Raw genomic sequence first — 16,303 nt, 5'->3', positions numbered from 1 at the left:
TAGGATTCCGACGCTAAAAAAAAATGACCAAAAAAGTAAGATTTTCATTTTTTATTTCGTGTTTGAATTGTTGTAGGATAGTTATAATAATGATTAGAGTGATAATTGGATGATTTGGATTGATTTGGATTGGAAAAGTTAATATTTTGAATTTGAAATTTTTTTTAAGATGATTTTCGATGAAATTCATAGTTGTTTACGATGAAATTAAAAAATTTAAGATGATTTTCGATGAATTTCGATGACGATGAAATTCAAAGATTTAAGATGAAAAAATAAGCTGAAATATTACTTTTTTCGAATTTAAGTAAAAAATTTAATTTTAAATATTTTGTAATGATGAGGTTTAGTCTCGATGTTTATCCATTTTCGAGGAATTTCTCTTTTGAATTCGGTGCAATGAATTGTTCTGATGTGATATATGAATTCTGTCAATTATCAATAAGAAAAGAAAAGTTCACTTGTCCTCAAAAGTTACAAAGGATAGGCTGGATAGCAGATGCCACTCTTACCACTAAACGATCGACAAATTATGTATTTTTAAATATTTTTTCCCCTATCTGGACATGGCCTAAAAACTTATTTGTGTTTCACTTGATTTCCATCTCGGTGATCTTGACATAAAGCACTCTCATTTATTGAAGTTATCAATTTTTGTGTTTGAAAACTGAAAACTACTCTCCAATTCTGATAATCAACAACTATCCCAAGTCCTATAGAGGGAAAATATTCAAATAATTCTTGGACTCTCTTTTCTCTTCGATCGAAAAATTGTTTATTTTTTATATATTTTTTCTCCACTTGGCCTCAAGACGAGCAAGCAGATTTTTTTAATTTTTTTTTAACTTATTTTGGTTTCACTAGATTTCCATCTCGGTGAAATAACATAAAGCGCTCTCATTTTTAGAAGTTATCAATTTTTGTGTGTGAAAACTACTCTCCAATTCTGATGATCAACAAATATCCCAAGTCCTGTAGAGGGAAAATATCCAAATAATTCTTGGACTTTCTTTTCTCTTCAATCTACAATACATAAAAACCAGTATATCTTCACCAATAGTAGCCGTATACAGCTTGAATACAGCTGGTTCATTATTGCAAGAATTATTTATATTCACAGACAACTACGAGCATTACATGATTATACCTTTACCTTTGCTATTTGAAATTGTAAACGTCCGTATATATACACAGAGATATATATATGACCTCTTCCGGGAGAACTACAGACTCAATAATTGATATGTATATATATTTGCACTGTGATGACGCTATTAGGATATCAAAATTTTCACCTTATGCTTTTCTTTCGGAAAACATAAAATGGAACATATCATAATATAAGTATAAAGAATGTAACGATACAACTGAAGAGCAAGAAAAGCCAGGAAGAGCTTATCGAACAAAATTTCCTTGGCTCGCTTCTATACAAACTCACCGCCGTTTCTGCGAAAATCCTCACAATCGCCAGTAATGCGAAACTCACACACACCACAAACATCGTCACGTTTTTGTTGTCCATGGAAATCTGCTTCTCTCGTACGTTCTCGACCTCGTGTCTGCATTTCGATCCAAATCATATACATATTAGCAATATATAAAATAGTCTCTTGAAGAATCTCCTAATCACCATCAATTTTCAGTGGCCGATTTCGATATTTTATGAAAGTTTTCTCACCTGAGAATGGCATTGTCTCTGAGCATATTTTCCATCTGCAACGAGACAAAGGACTTCCAAGCAACAACGCTATTCACATCCTCAGCCTGGTCCACATACAAATGATAGAAGTTAAACACAAAAAGCCTTGTCATTAAAAACAAAAACAAAATGAACCAAGGAACACATATGTGTATACCATGATTCTTTGGCTCTCGAGGAGATTCTGTACGTCCGTTCTGATCTTCTCAACAACTTTGTCGGCCTCGCCAATGTCTCTGTCAATTTCTTTGAATATCTTGCCGTACTTCGAAGTCAGTTCCTCGAGATATCTCTCGAGGACGGACAAATTCAAGTCCAGTGACCGGACTTTCTGCATAAGTATCTTCAGAGCCGTGTCCCCGGGAACTCTTCCCACTTGCTGGTGATGTCGGACTTCCTCAACTGGATCAGGGACGTCGCTTTTCGAGATCTCGAGTTTCAGGATAGAGCCTCCTCCGGCCAAAGATCGAGAACCTTGTTCTTCAATTGTGAGCTCTTGATCGAGATCATCCCCTTCGAGAGGCTCCGTAGGGGTCGGAACGGATTTTTTCTGATCGGAGCTCGCTGCTGAGTCAGCAACCGAAACCCCGGCTTCAACAGATATCAAGTCTTCGAGCATTCGCTCAACAGCGTCCACGCCGTAGACTTCGAAGGTACTGACTGTACAGTAGAATTCTGAGCCGTAGTGGCTGAGAATATTCAGCTTCAGATATCTCACCCATTTGGGCTCGGGAAGCACGAACCTCTGTGCCAGCTTGACATTACCAGCGGTGATGTTTCTGAGTTTGACCCATTCGTTGGTCGGGTAAACCAGACTTCCCAGGAGCTCGAACTCCTTGATGTTCGACGAGTAGTGCTCGAAATTAGCTATCTCGATCTCGTCGACCAGAGTTTCCTCGGAGAGTTCTATGACCACAAATTTCTCTTCTGCGGAACACGGGTTCCGGAGATACTTATCTTTGTCTCTGCCGAGGATGTTCGAGGCTCCCTTGGCTTCCTTGTTGAAATCCAAAACCTTCGCTCCTTTCGAAGCCGAGGCGTAGTTGTACTCTTTGCCTCCGGGCTCGGTCCGGTGCTTTATACCTCCCGGTTGGCCGTTTCCGTACTTGCTCTTGGCGCTAAAGGTCTTGCTCTTGAACTCATCGAGACCCGGTGGGACCGACCGAGTCTTCGTAACGAGGCTTTCGAGCTTCGTGTCTGTGATCGGCTTCTCCGCTTCGGGCCGATTTTCAGAGGCCGAGACCTCTTTTGAGCTCCCTTCAGTGGCCGTGATTGGTTTCTCCAGATCGGGGCGACTTTCAGAGGGCGAGATCAGTTTCGAAATTCCTTGAGTTTCTTGTGCTTCAGCTGATATACTCGGCTTCGTCTCTTTTCTGTTAGAAGCCTCAGAAATACGGATAAAGCTTATGTCTTTAACGGAATCGGAGGGTTTGCATTCAAGCTTGGATTCTTCCCATGTTGTTACGCCGAACGAGAATTCATCGGCTTTAGCTGAATCTGCATGAGAGAGAGAGAGAGACAATTATCATAAAAGAATATTATTTGCAAGTTTATCAAATCAACCATTAGAGAAATCAACATTTGCAAGTTTATCAAGTTCTAGAAATCCCTAGAAAATAAAAAGCCAACCTTGATGACCATCACCGTGACGAATCCAGAAGGTGAAGATGAATAGAAGAGCCCACAAGAAAATCAAGGATAGAGAGACCGTGTAAAATCGATACCTTCCGGTCATGGTTTTCATCAAAGCTCTTCGGTTCAGAAGAGCTTTGCGCGATCTCTGCATCGCGCATTAAATCCAATCCAATCCCTGCAAAAATTGCACATTAATTTGAGGGGGTTTTTTTTTCTTTCTTTCAGAAGAGAAGAAAAAAGAATCTTCCACCAGGAAGACAAGCAATCTCAATAAAATAAGCTATATTGCTTAGCAACTACATTATATTTAATTGGAAGAATACAAAAACTAAGTCAATCAAAGAACATTGCAGAACTTATCTGATATAAAATAAAAAATAAAAACAAAATGTATAACTTGCAGCTGATCACCAATAATGGAAGATTACTTTATTATTTTTGGGGGTTATCAAATGCGTATCACTTCGGTTTAACATATAAATCATCGAACGAAGCTGATGGATAGTATTTATTTATGCTCTAAATCATGGAATTACTAAATAAATTTGATAAAAGCGAAGCTTACCTTACCAGGTAAGCAAAACCCCATTATTCTAGAAGGAAGAGAGACTGTTTAACCAAAGCTAATGGTGAAGCAAAGCAAAAGCAAAAGACACGACTAAACATATTCATCATTCCCCGGTGATAGATATAGAAAAGAAAAAGATCTTTAACGTGTTTCGAATTTCAAAACAGGAGGGAATAACCAATGCGAGATCCAAAAAAAAAAAAGATATTTAAGGTATGCAAAGAAATCGGCGACAAAATAATCATTATATGACAAAAAGAAAAATTGACAATTATTATGGAGACGAGCGAGAGAGAGTGTGTGTGTGTGTGAACGGGGAATTGTGAATCGGACTTGTGAGGGTGTTTTTTCTAGGCTAATCAGCGTGGTGATTGGACAGCCATTGATGAAGCTTAAACAACAAACAGTACCTGTGAAATTACCATATTTTTCTTCTTCCCTTTGTCTTCTCTGTCTCTGTCGTTTCCTCTTTTTGAAACGGCTTTTGCTTCCGAGGAATGTTCTCTCTCTCTCTCTGTCTCTCTCTCTCTCTCTCTCTCTCTCTCTCTCTCTCGTTTTGAATGATCGAATGAATGGTTAAAAAGGACAACGCATCAAGTCAGTCTCTGTTTCGCGATCGTTCGTCTCTGTTTTCTTTCTTAGTGTTTTTACCTTTTGCGCAAAGCTCTGTTTCTCACTTCTAACTTCTTACCCATGAAAAATTATAAATATTTCCTGGGAAATTTAAAAACTTCAATTTCATTTTTATTTTATGGAAGATTTTACGGTGGGGGATAATATATATAATTTTTTGATTTACTAAAATTAGACGTTTGAAATGTTTTATGTATGATAGTAGTAGTATCACATTGGTTGAGAGAGAGTACATTTTAGGAGACTTTTTTAGCCAAGTTAATAAATAACTATTAATATCCATGCCGATTTTTATGAATAATTTTACCTTATTTATGTGATTGCTTTAATTTCTCCGGCTTTTCAAATTATCGGATTTGATTCTTTAATTCTTGATTTTAATCTGAAGATTACACATTTATGATCTAATTTATATTTTATAAAAGATTGACTTATGTAAAACATTACAACCTATCATTTTAACCAAAAAAACATATATGCATAATATGTGGTATTATAATCAATATTTAACATATCTCAAGTCTTGTGTATGACAGCTGTACAACCTAAGCCAACACATTTAAATATATAGTTTTGAGTACATGTATGACATACAAACACACATAACTTACAAAATAAAATAAGGTAAAGAATGTTGAATAAAAAAAGAATGAAGGCAATACTTTATGTTATAGGTACAGATATTATATAAATTAGTTATTATTAACTAAAAGATAAGGATAAACATGTTACCGGTCCTTTGAGTGCACATCATTTCATCTGCCAATAGCTATTCCTGTATAAACCGGCATAATAAACAACTACTAAAAAAATAAATAAATATTATATGTGGAAAGTAATTATCACCTAATGATGGTGGTTTACGTGGCTTGCATTCACACATATACAAATTCATTGCTATTTGTCTTGATGACATATATACAGCGTAAATTAAGTAACCAAAGAGATTCAAATTCAATTCAAAATTGATATGCAGAGGAGTGAAAGGTGACAGGTCGGTTATATTATCAAAATCGCACCGTTATTGAGAAGAGAAGAAGATGAAGTCGACACAGGCTACAGCTTTCAAGTGGTGCCACGAGGAAGATTGCGTAGAATTGACGTGTCACTTTGCTATTGGCCCAGTGACCAAGCAATTACGTGGAATAGAATACCACTCCCACCAACCTGTCACCACGTGTAAACTCTCACGTATTTGTCCAACTGTCACCCAGCCGACTCGGCCTTTTTCACAGTTCGTAAATTATTATCACTTCCTTAATAAATGGAAATTCTCATATAAGAAACGATTCTTTTCATCCCCACTTGGATGGAAGAAAGATATCCGGTTTTGATAGATTTACTAGGTACGCACGGTTCAGTCCCGTTTCAAGCAAAATTAAAATACAGTCCGATATCGTATTAGGATTCAGATTTTGCTGGGTAATCGAGAGATATTCTTGGTTAACCGGAATTTCCAGTGAAAATGAAAGTAAAATCGTACCAATGAACTTATCGTTGTCGATGTCGTTTACGGATAAATAACAAACTTATCGAAAGGATATACAGTGAACAAATATTTATAAAATGTCATGTATATCATAAGCTAAAAATAAAAATAATTTACAATATCTTCATTACATAATCAATATGAAATAGTTCAACACAAACTTAATGAAAATAGTTCAACACAAACTTAATTAAAATAGTTAAATTCAAAGTACGAACCAAATTGAAGAGATCAACACAATTTACCAAATATCATAGTTCAACAAAAACAACCAATAAAATGTCCACTCTGACAATATCCATCGGCTAACGGTCATAAAATAATCATATCTACTCAAGAAATGAGCATATGCCCTTTGGTACGTTTCCAACTAGTGCATAGGGCTCCCAATAAATAGTGGAGACATGCAAAGCTTTCCTCGAGCCAGGCGGAGATTCGCCCTCGAGCGCAAAAGTAGAAGGGAGCTTAACTGAAAGACCCACCTATTATCGACAGTTAAATATCTAACAATTATTTCAAAAAATTATAGCTTCGTCGTGCAATTTTTGTAACCAGACAAGACTTTAAAATGGATTTACAAAATTGCATCCGATCAAATTGAAAAAAAAAATAGATCAAACAACTAGTCTAAAAACAATAATCAACTCTATTTACGATTTTTAGGCGTATGCAGAAGCTTGAAAATGAGTTGGGAACAACAATTGAATTATTGATGTAGTGGAATCCGTCTTCGCTTGAGACTATGGACTTTGTCACTGCCAACGCTAATCTGCTAGATATGGATGACCACGCAACAAGAGGAGATCGGGACAGTTCGACCATGTGTCTCGAAAAAAACGAGATGCGACATACTTTTTTCGGCTATAAATTAAGCTCATTTCCAACAACAATGACACACTTTTTTTTTAATGAATAAACAAGTTTATCGATATTTGTTTTTTTACTGAGTTCGTCTACTTGACTTTTCAGAGGTCAAACTCCATATTTGGTATACATTTAATCAGATCAATAAAATCACTTATTTATTTCATTTCTCCAATTTTATTATTTTTTCATTTTATTTTCAAATAAGGTTTATCTCAATTTTGATACGACGAAATCTTGAGAGCCACATAATAAAAATCAAAATGGCATAAATTCGTAATTGTTGAACCAATTTCGGCATCAACAAGTTTCTAAAATTTTATGGAAAATTGCCAAAAGGAAATGTCCCAAATTTTATTAAGTACGATATACATATAGCCCAGGGGGGGACCTACGTAGCCCACAGTGTAGCCCGGCCCACTCCCAACTTTTTGAAAGTATTCCATAAATACACTTTTGTATATGTTAATTTCACAACTAACTCTAATTTTAAAAAAAATTCATAGCTACCTCATTATTTTTATAAAATTATATAACTATCTTATTTTTATTTATTTATTTTTAAATAATTTTTTAAAACTATAAACTACTAATAAAAATTTAAATGAAACCGTAAAATAATTATTAAATAAGTCTAATGATACGTATTTAATAATTTTTTTGTGTATTCGTCTAATTTTCCCCTAATTTTTTTGTTTCTTCTAAATGTGTGCGTATGGGATTTATAATTAATTTTGTTCTTTCACTTTTTTTTCTTCACGTAAATTCCATTTTTTTTAATGATTTGATATCATATATGAATCTATTTAGCTATATTGCATTGAATATAAAATAATTCTTTTTATTATCTTGAATAGCGTGGAAGAATTTGATTACAAATTAATTTAGTATGTAAGGATACTTTAAATACTAGTTAAAGGATCTGTTTTGTATTTTTTTTTTATTTTGGGATATTTTAGATATATTTTGGGATATTTTAATTTTTTTTTATAAATTTAATTTAGATATATTTATAAGACATATATACATTTTATTTATTTTTGGCCACCCTCGATTTCAATTCCCGATTCCGCCCGTGAAATAGCCTACATATACATATATAAATAACTACCAAAACAATAAAAGATGCTAAAAGCATGAAACATATTAAGAATATAAAATATTAGGATTTTCTAAAAAAATGGAATTTTGGTATCTTCTAATGATAAGACCTCTTATAGTCCAGCATTTTGTCAAGAATTTTTAAGGATTCTTCACCATCACAAGTTAGTTCGTGCCGTCTTCCAGATTTGAAGACGTTATTTGAGAATTTGCGCGTGTAGCTGTGGAGGAAAGACAAAACTGAGCGAATTTGCACAGTCGGAGTACGAGATGCAATTTCTCATGGGCCTGAATGAGACATACACTCATGCTCGTGGACAAATCTTGCTCATGGAGCCTATGCCTACAATTACGAAAGTGTACGCGATGCTGACTCAAGAAGAGACACAAAGATCGATTGGAACTGATGCTCTGGCTTCTATCGATCAGTCAAACTCCCTGGCCATGGCGGTCCGTGATGAGCAGAGGAAATTCAAGACTAAAGATCGACCGACCTGCACTCATTGCAAGATGCAGGGACATACAGTGGATAAGTGCTACAAGATCCATGGTTATCCTCCTGGATACAAATTCAAGTCCAAGCCACAAGCAAACGCAGCGGAAGGAACTACTCATGGAAGCGCCGTGGAAAGTGGAACTACCAGCGCAAACTCGCATCTCTCCTCCGATCAAATCCACCAACTCATCAATCACCTGTCAAACCAACTCACCTCTTTGAGTTCGGCAAATCCTGGCATGGAAAATGAAGTCAACATGACGACCTTTAATACAGGTTTTCGTGGTTTGGTTAACTTTACTTTGCCTTCAAATTCTGTTTGTGGATCTTGGATTTTGGATTCAGGTGCATCGAGGCACATATGTGCTGAAAAGTGTCTTTTTTCAAAACTGAGACCATTGCAAAACTCGACTGTTACATTGCCAAACAGAACTGTCATACCTGTCTATTCTATTGGAAATGTTAGGATTAGTAGAGATTTAATTCTTTATAATGTTCTTTACGTTCTCTGTTTTAAGGTCAATTTGATTTCTGTTAGTGCTCTCACCAAAGAATCAAATGTGGCTGTCACTTTTTCGAATGATTTTTTTGTCATACAGGATATTCACCATTCGAGGATGATTGGCAAGGGTAGGACCTCTAACAACCTCTACATCTTGACAAGAGATAGCATCTCCAAAGCCACCGTGAACAATGTCACAACAGTGAACAAAACCACTGCTCAACTTTGGCATCAAAGGCTAGGTCATCTCTCTTTCAAGATATTAGAAGGTTTAAAAGATTGTTTAGATTTTCATGATTCTGATAATCACTCTCCTTGTTATGTTTGTCCTTTGGCTAAGCAACATAGGTTGCCTTTTGTTTCACAGAATAATATGTCTAATTCCTGTTTTGATTTGATTCATTGTGATGTTTGGGGACCTTATAGTGTTCCTTCTAGACATGGTCATAGATTTTTCTTGACATTAGTGGATGATATGTCTCGTTTTTGTTGGATTTTTCTTATGAAACATAAATCTGAAGTTCATCATATTATTCCACGTTTTTGCACTTATGTTACTAATCAATTTTCTTGTTCCATTAAAATGTTTCGATCAAATAATGCCAAGGAGTTGGTTTTCTCTGATTATTTCTCACAGAAAGGGATAATTCATCAGTTTTCGTGTGTGGAAACGCCACAACAAAACTCGGTTGTTGAAAGAAAGCACCAACATTTGTTAAATGTGGCTCGTGCTTTACTTTTTCAATCTCATTTGCCTATCAAGTTTTGGACTGACTGTGTCCTAACGGCCACGTATTTGATAAATAGAACACCTTCTCCGATTCTGTCTCATAAGACCCCGTTTGAGCTCTTGTACAACAAGCAGGTGAATTATGGACACTTAAGGGTTTTTGGCTGTCTATGTTTTGCCTCTACTCTAAGAGGACATAGAACCAAATTTGAACCACGTGAACGAAAGTGCGTTATGCTTGGTTATCCTCCGGGGGTCAAGGGATATAAACTCCTTGATTTGAATACTATGGAGATCTTTTTATCCAGAGACGTGGTGTTTCATGAAAGGATTTTTCCTTTCCAATATATCAACAACAAGACAGTCCACGCTGATCCTTTTGCAAATGTTCCTATTCCCATTATTACCTCTACTGAATTGCCTATATCTCGAAATTGTGAGCATAATAATGCTCATGTACCTTCTGAGAAAAATGTGAATATCTCTCCAGAATCAGAATTGTTGGTTGCTGAAGAAGTTATACCTGAGAACAACCTTGCTGACAATTCTCCACAATCAGATGTGCCACAAGAAATAGGGACAAGAAAGTCTTCCAGAAAGCACACTACTCCTGCTTATTTGAAAGAATATCATTGTCATCTTTTGCAATCAGGTGAAAGTTACAGTACCAAACACTCTATTGATACTGTACTAAATTATGAGAATTTGTCATTGCCTTTCAGAAATTTTGTTTGTTCTGTTTCAGCGAATTCAGCACCACAGTTTTATCACACAGCCGTCAAAAGCCAAGAATGGAGGAGTGCCATGAATGATGAAATTGAAGCCATGCACGCCAACAATACATGGTCTGTGGTTCCACTACCTAAAGACAAAACTGTTGTTGGTTGCCGATGGATCTTCACTAATAAAATGCACTCCGATGGAACTTTGGCTCGGCGAAAAGCATGTTTAGTTACAAAAGGCTACACACAAAAGGAGGGAGTTGATTTTTTAGACACTTTTTCTCCTGTTGCCAAATTAGTTTCAGTTAAATTTTTGCTTGGCATTGCTTCCTCACAAAATTGGTTTCTTTCTCAGCTGGACATCAGCAATGCTTTCTTAAATGGGGATTTATACGAAGAAGTATACATGGAGCTTCCTATGGGTTATACACCTCAGGGGGAGCCTAATATACACGGGTCTAAGCTGGTTTGTAAATTACACAAGTCTATTTATGGCCTTAAACAAGCCTCTAGACAGTGGAATTTAAAGTTTACTGAAGCTGTCACTCAAACAGGTTTTATCCAATCCAAGAGTGATTATTCTTTATACACTCGTGGTACTAGTTTACAGTTTGTTGTGATTTTACTTTATGTAGATGATATCATAATTGCCAGCCCTACAAAAAGTGTTATTCTTGATGTTAAAACTTATTTGAATTCTGTTTTTCGTTTGAAAGATCTAGGAGAGCTGAGATATTTTCTTGGTTTAGAAATAGCTAGATCTTCTTCCGGGATTGTAGTAAATCAGCGTCAATATACGCTCCAAATTCTTGAAGACTCCGGTTTTCTTGACTCTAAACCTAAGAAAACTCCTATGGATCCTCATATTGCACTAATGATTTCTGATGGTGATTTACTTACAGATGCTAAGCATTACAGGAAGTTGATTGGACGGCTGTTATACCTCACGATAACGAGACCAGACATCACATATGCTGTACATACGTTAAGTCAATTTGTTCAAGCACCTACAACTGCTCATCTACAAGCAGTACATCATCTACTTCGTTACATCAAGGCGAATCCAGGATTAGGATTATTTTATCCCTCTAACTCTACTACTCAGATTAGAGCATTTTCTGATGCAGATTGGGCTAGGTGTGTTGATACGAGAAGGTCAGTGACTGGTTATTGTGTTTTTATAGGTGATGCACTAGTTGCCTGGAAGTCAAAGAAGCAGTCCACAACTTCACGGAGCTCAGCAGAGGCGGAATATCGATCGTTGGCAGCGGCGATGAGTGAAGTGCTCTGGTTGCAGCAGCTGAGGAAGGACTTTCAGATCACTAGTTCATCGTCGTCTGTGATATATTGTGACAATCAGGCTGCGATACACATAGCCTCGAATCTGACCTATCACGAAAGGACCAAACACATCGAAATCGATCTCCATTTCGTGAGAGATCATTTACAGAGTGGGTTGGTCAAACTTCTCCATATTCGCACTCAGCACCAATCGCCGATGTCTTCACTAAGCCTTTGGCTTCACCGGCGTTACAAACCCTCACGTCCAAGATGAATTTGAAGAATATCTTCATTTCATCTTGAGGGGGAGTATTGGAGTTGGGCTTCGAGTCAGAGCGTTTAGGTTGGAGAGGATAGCTGTGCTTGCTGAATTGTTTTCTCCGCACAAGTTGTTTTTTCTTTCAGTCTTTTAGTTTTTTATTATCGTTTATTTCCTTATGTCGTTTGATTAGACTCGGCGCGTTAAGTTTGTTTTTAAACTCTGATGTGTTGATTCATTTTCTTTTTCAATGAAAAATATTCTTTCTGAAACTTTCCCCAAATTCTCTCAGAAAGCCTCTCTTCGTTTTCATCTTCTTCTCTGACGAAATCTCAGATTGAATATGTTGTTTCAATTAAAAAAAAATTGACCACACAGATTGATAAGAGTGAAACAATTTGGAATTCAGAATCACAACAATTTCAATATAAGATTGAAACAATTTAAAATTTTGAATGACCTACGATCGACAATTTGGCGGAGCTTGACCGTTCCGCCGATGATTGACGTCCTCACCAGCGGCCACTTCGGCTTCGCCAAATAGGGAGTCTCCCAAGCAAGCCTCAGCTTGGGCTGAAACTATCTCCAGTGGTGGTGCTCTGACCTCGTCGCCGATGAGAACGAGCTTCTCAGTCGTCTCTCCCCAATCACCGAATTCTTCACCACCGCTCTTTCCCCTCGAGCTCCCTCAGCATTCCCGCCATCTGTGGGTTCTCAATCATAGGGATTTGGTGAACCTTTGCTTTCATTTTTTTCATCTCTGGTGAAGAATTGTTGTTGTATGCAGGATGGAATGAGTACAAAGGCTCGAACGATCGAACGGAAGTCCGATTCCTTTCTCGTGGCCAAGCATAAGTGGCACAAGTCATCGGCGAGCGGAGGAGAATAACCCCAAATGTTTTTTTTTATTTGTTTTTCTTTTCTGATTTTTTTTTTTACTTTAAATGATTTATTATCTTTTATTAATTTTAAGAAAAAAATTATTAAATCGCTTTTAAATCACAGCCTTCTACATGGCGTCAAAGATAACGAAGTAGGAAGTAACGACGCCAACGCCACTAAAAATAAAGTTTAGTGATTTTGCCCGCCGAAAAAAAATGAGGAGTAAACTGTATCTATCGTAAAAGTTGAGTGATTTTTTTTTCGCTATTTTCTCTTTTTAAAATACTGGATAATAACACGTGCTACGCACACTACAACAAACAGTGGCAACAGCCACAATTTTTATTCTCGGGAATAGCCACGACAAGTCGTGGCTAAATAGCCGCGACTTTAGATGAAACAGCTACGACAAGTCGTGGCTGTTGCTATTTTCATCTATTAATTAGAGCGGACTTATTCTCGCGCTCATTATTTGAGATTATAGAATAGCAATGACAATTGTCGTGGCTAAATACTCTACTGCCACGACAACAGCCGCGACTTGTCGTGGCTATTATTAGGATAGTATTTATTTTACTCTTCTTTCTATTCTTTATTTTCGTTACAAATAAAAAAAACCCCTCAAAAAACACTCACACCCTTTGTAACTCTCCTTCTCTTCTTTTTTTTTTTTTGCTCGATACTCTTCTTCTCTTCTTTATTTTCTCTTCTTCTCTCTCACGGCCCTCGAACTCTCCGACCAGGCCCTCTCACAACAAAAAAGCGCAGCTCCGCCATTCCACCCCGACGACTCTCTGCAACTCTCGACTCTCTCTCACGATCTGTAACTCTCCAATAATGCGGTTTTGTATACATAATGTGCACGTGATTAAAAATGCGCACGTGATTAAAAAAGACTTATTTAGTATACATAATGCGGTTTTGTATTAAAAATGGAAGCTCAAAAATAGAATCAATATCAAAGAGGAGGTAATGCTCCAGTAATGAGCAGCTCGGTCCATTTAAGTGATATTTTTTCAAGAAAGATGATCAAGAGATGAATAATTGAATAAAAGAAAATGTGATGGTGTCGAAGTTGAGAGAAAAAGAGGATTATTAATTGTGTCTAAGACGAATACACCATACAACCACTTCTTCCCATCCCACCCTCCATTCCATGTTCTTGATTAACACATTTAAAAAAATCAATGCAAAACATGCATACTCACATAACGATTTTCATGTTTGCAATATCAGAAGCTGATGCAAAGTCCAGTGCAGATAGTAAATCCCCAAAACTGGTCGACTCCGACCATCGCAAAATATCTAGAGAAAATAAAGCAAAATCGGTTCACATTTCGAAGGAGAAAGTACTTTCATTAAACACTATCAGTTAGGTTTGCTCTTACCGGTATCTAAGACCCAAAAAAATCACTCAATCTTAAAATCCAATTTTCGCAACAATCAAAATAATGTGTAAGCAGATACAGAACACGATACATCCAAAAAATTCATAACAAATTTAAACATACCTACGTCGATTTTCTCTGAGAGTACTTTCTTCGAACACCTAGCAGCCAATTGATTAGGTCGCCTGTCTTATTAAAAAAAAACCTAAATTTTCCTAAGCGAAGCTGTAAATTATAGAGAGAAAAAAGATGAGGCATACCTCGGCGAACTTGGACGGTGGCGTACACGGTTGGCGGGCTCGATTTTTTTACTCGAATTGTTTAATAACCATGAAAAAGAAGCAAGGACCAATTTTCTGACACATTATAGTAATCAATTATGAGAGAACAAACTTTTGGAAGTTTTTTTTTTTTTTTTTTTTTTTTTTTTTTTTTTCTGCTGTAACACATAAATAAAACAACCAAGGAGAAAAATAGAGTAAAACCAGTTCATTAAAGTAAAGCAGCAAGCATTTGGTACTTAATCAATGAATATATCCCATTTGTGCTTGGTTTGAACTACCGCAAATCTCTTGACAAAACAACTTAGACAACAACAACATAGACAGAGCCAACTGATAAATACAAAGGATATGGCTGGAAAATATGTAAAAGCTCAGTGCACATACTGGTAAGAGAACTATCAATTACCTGCAAGATGAATAGCCTATCTTCAAACTGCACTTCTTTTGTCAGAAAATCGGCTCCAATTGTGGCATTATATTGGTTGCTAAACTTCTTGTTCACATACCTATAAGAAGTATGTCAAGGGAAAAAAACAGAGCAACAAACCCAAAAGAACGGCTATACGAACTTAATTTTTTAAGAAAGAGATTTCAATCTCAATTGCCTAATAAAACCCACATGATTACAAGCTATATACGTCTTGAACAAGAAATATATATACATGTACGTATGTATATATATATATATATATATATATATATATATGTATATGTATATGTGAATACATCAGATAGCTTAGTCCAAGGATACTGATTCATCAAAGAGGTCTTTCCCACCCTTCAAATGAAATAAAAAAAATACAGCTTTTAGAGGAAACCTTCATTAAACGAATTCCATCAATAAACAACAAACCCTATAATTACAAAGAACCCTTAATCTCAAATGCAAACTTCAAAAGAGAGAAAAAAGATGAGGCATACCTCGGCGAACTTGGACGGTGGCGTATGCAGTTGGCGGGCTCGAATTGTTTACTCGAACTCGAAACACCATGATTCGAGGCTGTTACATGGGCGGGATTCGAGTTCTTCGTCAGGATGGTCCGAGAGCGCGTGGAGATGGACGGCTTGCGCTTCGTCTACGTGCTCAAGGCCTGCGAGAAGGCTCCGACGGCCAAGGAAGGAGGCTCGGTGATTTGCGTCATGAGGAAGAAGGGTTTCGATGGTGATTTCATTGTACAGAATGGGATGATTCGTTTTGGTCGAAGCGTGGGTGTGTTTGGGACGCGTGCAAGGTGTTCGATGAAAGTCCTGTGAGAGATGTTGTCACTTGGACGACAGTGATTGACAGATACGCGAAGCGGTATTTGTGGGACGATGCCTTGGAAGTTTTTGAGTCGATGTGTTCGAGCGGAGTCCAGCCCAACGAGGTGACGATGGTCGCGGTGCTCTCGGCTTGCGACGGGAAAGGAAGCCCTGGAATCGCGAAGCGTGTCTACGATTTCGTGTTGAGACACCGCATGAATCGGAGCCAAAATTGAAAGGTGAGAGAGACTGAGAAACAGGGTATATAGAAAAAGAAACGAATTACAAGGAGATGAAGTGGAGGACCTGAAAATGCGATTGAAGAAGATGAAAAGGCTGGAAACGTTTGGATTCAATGAAGAATTGAAGTCTGAAATGAAAGAACATTGAAGACTGAAAACGGTGTACCTGTGTGTGAGAGTGTATGTGTTAGAATAAGAGTAAGCTTAGGTCATAATAATTCAGACGCGTCGAGTTAAGATTGGTTAAAAACAAAAAAAATAGTCTATGAATAGTAAATAAGCATTC

General features: G+C 36.9%; 2 protein-coding genes across 6 annotated transcripts; one reads left to right on the top strand and one right to left on the bottom strand.

The window, feature by feature from the left end:
• Nucleotides 1-1,033: 1,033 nt before the first annotated feature.
• LOC149400677 (Galactose-binding protein) lies at nt 1,034-4,598 on the bottom strand. 5 transcript variants are annotated; one of them, XM_089612230.1, is made up of 5 exons: nt 4,313-4,598; nt 3,329-3,509; nt 1,857-3,196; nt 1,679-1,764; nt 1,034-1,559 (listed from the first exon to the last, which is right to left on the bottom strand). In XM_089612230.1, exons 2-5 carry the CDS (start codon nt 3,483-3,485, stop codon nt 1,334-1,336), a joined length of 1,809 nt encoding a protein of 602 aa, XP_089468356.1. In that variant the 5' UTR covers nt 3,486-3,509; nt 4,313-4,598; the 3' UTR covers nt 1,034-1,333. The 5 variants fall into 5 exon arrangements, with proteins under 5 accessions (XP_089468356.1, XP_089468358.1, XP_089468357.1 ...); XM_089612232.1 differs by having other exon boundaries at nt 4,325-4,598; XM_089612231.1 differs by lacking the exon at nt 4,313-4,598 and adding an exon at nt 3,900-4,242.
• A 10,970-nt stretch (nt 4,599-15,568) lies between these two features.
• On the top strand, nt 15,569-16,011 carry LOC149400676 (pentatricopeptide repeat-containing protein At1g59720, chloroplastic/mitochondrial-like). The gene is made up of 2 exons (XM_089610481.1): nt 15,569-15,706; nt 15,766-16,011. Exons 1-2 carry the CDS (start codon nt 15,569-15,571, stop codon nt 16,009-16,011), a joined length of 384 nt encoding a protein of 127 aa, XP_089466607.1.
• The last annotated feature ends 292 nt before the right edge of the window (nt 16,012-16,303 follow it).

This window comes from Urtica dioica, chromosome 4, assembly GCF_054948205.1.
Source record: "Urtica dioica subsp. dioica isolate 48M chromosome 4, U.dioica_male_clone48M_v1_H2, whole genome shotgun sequence".
Classification (NCBI taxonomy): domain Eukaryota; kingdom Viridiplantae; phylum Streptophyta; class Magnoliopsida; order Rosales; family Urticaceae; genus Urtica; species Urtica dioica.
This window is presented reverse-complemented; position numbering and strand designations above follow the sequence as displayed.

Excerpts from the sequence above, each read along its gene's own strand:
- LOC149400677 (XM_089612230.1), bottom strand. The coding sequence starts at position 3,485 with ATGCAGAGATCGCGCAAAGCTCTTCTGAACCGAAGAGCTTTGATGAAA. Across the intron at positions 3,197-3,328 it reads TCACGGTGATGGTCATCAAG|ATTCAGCTAAAGCCGATGAA; the intron begins GTTGGCTTTTTA and ends TCTCTCATGCAG. Across the intron at positions 1,765-1,856 it reads TCGAGAGCCAAAGAATCATG|GCTGAGGATGTGAATAGCGT; the intron begins GTATACACATAT and ends TATGTGGACCAG.
- LOC149400676 (XM_089610481.1), top strand. The coding sequence starts at position 15,569 with ATGGTCCGAGAGCGCGTGGAGATGGACGGCTTGCGCTTCGTCTACGTG. Across the intron at positions 15,707-15,765 it reads GTTTCGATGGTGATTTCATT|GTGTTCGATGAAAGTCCTGT; the intron begins GTACAGAATGGG and ends GACGCGTGCAAG.